General features: G+C 37.9%; 1 protein-coding gene across 1 annotated transcript in view; it reads left to right on the top strand.

Annotated features, from left to right (window-relative positions):
* Window positions 1-353: 353 nt before the first annotated feature.
* Window positions 354-6000, top strand: part of crot (carnitine O-octanoyltransferase) — a gene marked incomplete at its 3' end in the record, with an annotated part of 13342 nt that continues 7695 nt past the window's right edge. Inside the window, 6 exon segments of the mRNA XM_014015659.1 lie at window positions 354-538; window positions 3056-3179; window positions 3927-4051; window positions 4126-4307; window positions 5305-5429; window positions 5535-5643. Of these exon segments, the coding sequence (XP_013871113.1) occupies window positions 3065-3179; window positions 3927-4051; window positions 4126-4307; window positions 5305-5429; window positions 5535-5643 (656 nt within the window).

A 6000-nucleotide genomic window follows, 5' to 3' on the forward strand; every position in this document is an offset into this window, starting at 1 on the left:
TTTTGTTGAGTACAATATCTCGTCGTAATGTTTGTACTTCCAGAAACATCACAGATATGGCATGTGTGTGGTTTGAAGCTGACTAAATCTTCTTTCAAAGTAAGAGAAAATAGATCTAAGGTGGATATTAATTGTTTACCACTGACAAAGATTTGAAGAGTCTATGTAGTGTCGTAGTAATAATTAATAAATTATCTAAACAAACTATAACTTATGAATACAACAGTTAGCATTATTGTAGTGACTGAATTGAATGAGTACCCCCGATGAGTAATGAGACCTTTTTCCTAAAAAATGCCTCATTGATCAAAATTCAAGTCAAACTAAGGGTGTGCGCATGCGCAGTGGCTCGACGGCTGAGTAGGCTAAAGGTGAGGCTGGCTGGAGCCTCCTCCGGCGGGGGTTGCTCTTGCTTGCTGCAGCTTCGGACAACAAAACCCCGTGTGTGTGTGTGGAATCGTTCACACACACTCAGCCGACAAAATAAACCAAAGCGAGGTTTTTATGCAGCAAGCTGAAGTCAAAGTATCCCGAAAAGGTGAGCTAGTAGTAGATGTTGTTGTTTTTGTCAAGTTAGCCGAAACTTAACGGCGAGGATGTGAATATGTTGCCACGGCAATGTAGCATTAGCTTGTACCTACAGATAGATGAAGGAGTGGGTGTCAGACTGCCCCGGGTAGTTTATGTTGTTACTCTGCCCTCTGGGAACCTTACACCTTTGATTAAGCAGTGATTGAAAATGAATTATCTAGTTGACAACTGAGGCAAGTACGGAAGCCGAGAGCGGCCGTTTTCCGCGCGCGCGCACACAAAAACATTATATATATATATATATATATATATATTATAATAAAAATAATAATATTATACCAAAAGTTTGGACACACCCTCTCATACAAAGAGTTTTCTTTATGTTTATGAATATGAAAATTGTAGATTCACACTGAAGGCATCAAAACTGTGAATAAACACATGTGGAATTGTATACTTAACAAAATAGTGTGAAACAACTGTAAATATGTCTTATATTCTAGGTTCTTCAAAGTAGCCACCTTTTGCTTTGATTACTGCTTCGCACACTCTTGGCATTCTGTTGATAAGCTTCAAGAGTTAGTCACCTGAAATGGTTTTCAATTCACAGTTGTGCCCTGTCAGGTTTAATAAGTGGGATTTCTTGCCTTATAAATGGGGTTGGGGCCCTCAGTTGTGTTGTGCAGAAGGTGGATACAGTACACAGCTGATAGTCCTACTCAATAGACTGTTAGAATTTGTATTATGGCAAGAAAAAAGCAGCTAATTAAAGAAAAATGAGTGGCCATCATTATTTAAGAAATGAAGGTCAGTCAGTCCGAAAAATTGGGAAAATTTGAAAGTGTCCCCAATTGCAGTCACAAAAACCATCAAGCGCTACAAAGAAACTGGCCACACGAGGACTGCCCCAGGAAAGGAAGACCAAGAGTCACCTCTGCTGCGGACGATAAGTTCATCCGAGTCACCAGCCTCAGAAATGGCAGGTTAACAGCAGCTCAGATTAGAGAACAGTCAGCCATCTCTTTAAATGACGAGGGCTGATGTGAAAGTTATCTGTACAAGACAAACAATTTGCAGTTTCAGTCTGTGTAATGATACAAAAAGACGCAAAATTCTGTACACTAGTAGGTTGCCTTCAGACCCAGGCTGCCCTTGCAAAAGAGATCTGCGACCTCAATGGGATTTACCTAAATAAATAACGGTAAATTAATTAATGAATGAAATAACGAATGAATGCATGAATGAATAGTAAACTTCATCTATGACCAGCTGAGTGGACCAGGCTGTCTCCATGGTTACGGAATTATGCACAAGAGGAAAACCATCTGGAAATTACCTCGTTATCTCAACGCTTCTCGTCTTTTTGAAAGCCACGGAAAATAATTATATGCAGAAAATGGCCGCTCTCAGCTTCCGTACAAAACAAAAACATAAACAAACAAACAAAAAATAAAAAACAGTTCTATTGCAAAACTACCTATTTTTTCTGTTTTACAGAGATTACAAGAAAATCTGGCTCAGTAAGTACTTACTGAGCCAGATTGTATTGTAATCTTTAAAATGTCATTAACTAATAGTAATTTTTTATTATTATTTTTAGTGAAGGTTTGTTATTGCACCTAGGATGCTTTTAAATTAATTTTATGTTCAGTCCTTTTAAAAACAAGGCATCAGATTGTTAATAGTGTGCTAAAATGAGAAAAATGCACAAGTGGAGGAAAAGAAAATCAGGCTTAGAATTTTTGTCTAGTAGTAGGGAAGGACTTTTTAAAAAAATTTTTACCAAGAAATATGAGCAGACACTTACAAAAGAGGATTAGGGTCACAGGAAAAAAAAAAAACTCTTGACTGCTCTAATTTTCTGTCAGTCAGATTTTGGCAGAAAATTAGACCAGTCCTAGGAATCTCACAAAAGTTCAAGTTTTTCTCTGAATTAAGTTTTTTTTTTCAGACTTCTCGCTTTTTTCCTCAGAATTCTGAGGTTAAAGTCAGAATTACTTTTATTTTTTAGTGGCCCTAATCCACATTTGTAGACACGGGACCTGAGAGATGCACCATCTTTCCTCTCATGTACTATATGTCAAATTTTAAACTAAAATCTCCATTTTCTGTCTCAAACTGTTTTGTCTTTGGTATATTTTATGCAGTCAGTTACTAATGGGAACAAGTTTTATCTTTGTGACAGGCTACTGATAAAAAAAGGCCTAAATATCCTAGATTAAATTGTTTCATTATTGAGTTGTCTGTTCTTTGTTGACACAACTCTGGTTTGTCTCTTGAGTTAAGGAACCTATTTACGTCTGAATTATTCCTAGGTGAAATCCGAATAGCTTAACAATAAAATAACAACCCTTTCTCTGAAGAGCTAGACGGAAAAAAATGACTGGGAAAGCATCCCAAGTTCAAAGAAAAAGGAAAGATAATGCTTTCTAAGCATTCACACGAAATAAAAGCGGTGCAAGCTCTCATCCGTTCACACGTATGACATGCAGCCTCGTTGTGACAATGCTCGTTTGTGTTACAGGGAGAAGAAATGGCGAGTCGTTTAGCAGAGATTGCTCCTGAGCGGACATTTCAGTACCAAAATATTCTACCTCCCCTGCCTGTCCCGACACTAGAGAGCACCCTTTCCAAGTACCTGGATGCAGGTAGGATGTTTACTGTCTTCAGGTTCACCCAATTCAGATTTATTATGTTTAACATGTCTGTTTCAAATATTTACTTAAACTAGTACAGAAAATGTTGATTATATGATTATTGTTGACCTGCTTTGAGTCCTTTATCAAAACACACAAACAATGAAAAGGTTTAATAATACTCTTTTTGTCTTTTAATTCTGTAGACCAGATTTTTTGATCAGTGATCAGGTTGACCTCAAGTAGTTTTGAGAATTGGTTAAAGAAGAGCAAAAATTAGATCATACAAAATATAACAATACAAAGTGAAAACACGTTCATGAATAAAGGATTAAATTCAGATTAAAAGACAAAAAGTTAAAGAGTTCTGTATATAAATTATTTAATGTAATTTGTCATTTTCCCTTGCCTCTGTGGCTCTTTGTCAAAGGTCCAAACATTTTGGATGCTAGTTTTTCATTAACCACATGGCAAACTCAGAAGGTCATCAGTGTCACTTGGATGTTTGAACTTTTGCTTATTTTTATTTTAACTTACAAAAAGCACCTTGGTCCTTACTGGCTTTATACATTTTACTTTAACAAATAACAACAATATAATCTGTTAATATTATACTGTATTGACATTTATTTACCATAATTTATACCAAAATGTTGCACAAGTGTGTTTAAAAGTGAGCCATACTTGTTCAGTGTTTTCCTTTTTTTAAATTGTACTTTCCTGAGCTTAAGTTCTGTTGTTTGTGTTTAAAATTTTCAGTTCGTCCGTTTGCGTCAGAGAAAGAGTTTAGATCTACAGTGGACATCATAAGGAAGTTTAGAGAAGGTGTGGGCAAAGATCTGCATCAGAAGCTGCTGCAAAGAGCTGAATCAAAGAGAAACTGGGTTTGTGGCTGAGTTCAGTTAACATTAAACAGGGATGTTTTTACTTAGTTTTATAATATAAATGTTTCCTTCAGCTGGAGGAATGGTGGTTAGACACAGCATATCTGGAGGTCCGCATGCCCTCTCAGCTGAATGTAAACTTTGGTGGCCCAGGACCGTACTTGGAGCATGTTTGGCCTCCGGCGGAGGGAGTGGCTCTGCAGAGGGCCAGCATCATCACATGGCACACGCTGCAGTACTGGAACCTGCTCTGCACGTAAGACATGCTCACCTAAACGTTTCTACAAGCGGTCTGTCAGGGTCATTTTATATCAGTTTTCTTCACTTTGACTTTATTTCCCAGTCGTTCAACCTGTGCTGTACTTCTGATGATCTCAATCCTAATCTTATCCATTCTCATCACTCCCAATAGAACCTCAACATTTTAAGTTTTGACACTTCCGATTCTGTCTCCTGTCTTTTTGTCAACGACTGTTCACACTGCAAACAAATGTGAAACAAATTAGATTTTTTTGCCCCTATGTGATCCATATCCCATTTTTCATGTTGGTCTGAACATGACAAATCTGATGATTTTCAAAGCGACTACAGTCTGAACGCTCATGTCCCATTTCTTCTGATTTTTATGTCAGTGAGGTGGAGGTGAGTAGATCGATCCAAGTATTTTTAATATTGATACCAAACTCATGCAGTTTAAATCTTGTAGCTCTTCACGTCATCAGCTACAGAACAGAAGTCCAGTTGATTCTTCTTAGTTCTTTTAATTTTCCATGTCCTGGATGACTGAGAATCTGCAGAAACATACAGTATGATAGTAATGTTGTCGGACCAGACAACATAGCTGATCTCACTACTCTTGTAAACTTATCCTTTGACTTTTGCTTCCGTCCTTTTGTCACAAATCAGTCCTGAAGCTGAAAGTTTGCTCCTTCCTTTCTGGAGTCTCTTCTTCACCTCTTTACCACATGCCTTGTTTTCTTGGGACAGTTGACTCAAAGTGTATGAAGTCCGTGCTCCTCATAGCCTCACAGTCCACCTGCCTCCGTCTTATTCACACACATACTGTAACTCTTGTCTCGCTACGGCTGACTTTCATTCCTCTTCTTATAAATGCATATCCACCTGTTCCCTGTTCTCACCACAGATCAAAGCATCATTTGCAAACATCGTCCACAAGGATTCCTGCCTCATCTTATCTTTTAGTCTGCCCATCAGTTTGCTTCACTTTTTATATTTTCCCTGCTTATTTTTAGGGAGAGACTGGCTCCTCAAAAGGCCGGCAAAACCCCGTGGGACATGGATCAGTTCAGGATGCTCTTCTGCACCTGCAAAGTGCCGGGAGTGAAGAAGGACACCATTCGTAACTACTTCAAGACAGGTGGAGCTAGACTCTTATCTTTGCAAACACACCTGAAAACTTTCACCTACTCTTTCAGCTCACCTGTCACCGTTATGTAAAACATTTTTTGTGTGTTTGTCACAGAAAGTGAGGGTCCGTGTCCTTCCCACCTGGTGGTGATGTGCCGTGGACGGATATTTACGTTTGATGCACTTTTTGATGGACAAATCCTAACTCCTCCAGAAATTCTCAGGTAGCAAGCTTAAATATGGATGTTAACACAAGAAAAAAAACCTTTTAATAATAAATGTCACCATAAAGTATAGAATAACGTTCTTGTTAAGCGCTTCCTACAGTGAATAAATGTTTTTTTTCTTTTTTAAATAAGAAAAGATGTAATGTCTTTTATTGCCTATCGCAATAATAAATTTTGTGGGATGATTAATTGTCTCAGAAATTATTGCTGTAAATGATAATATTGTTTGGAGACCATTTTAACTATAATGGTGATTCACTGGAAGCTTATCATTCATCTTGGTAGAAGTCACCCTACTTGTGTGTGTGTGTGTGTGTGTGTGTGTGTGTGTGTGTGTGTGTGTGTGTGTGTGTG

This window comes from Austrofundulus limnaeus, unplaced genomic scaffold, assembly GCF_001266775.1.
Source record: "Austrofundulus limnaeus strain Quisiro unplaced genomic scaffold, Austrofundulus_limnaeus-1.0 Scaffold132, whole genome shotgun sequence".
In the NCBI taxonomy this organism is placed as follows: Eukaryota; Metazoa; Chordata; class Actinopteri; order Cyprinodontiformes; family Rivulidae; genus Austrofundulus; species Austrofundulus limnaeus.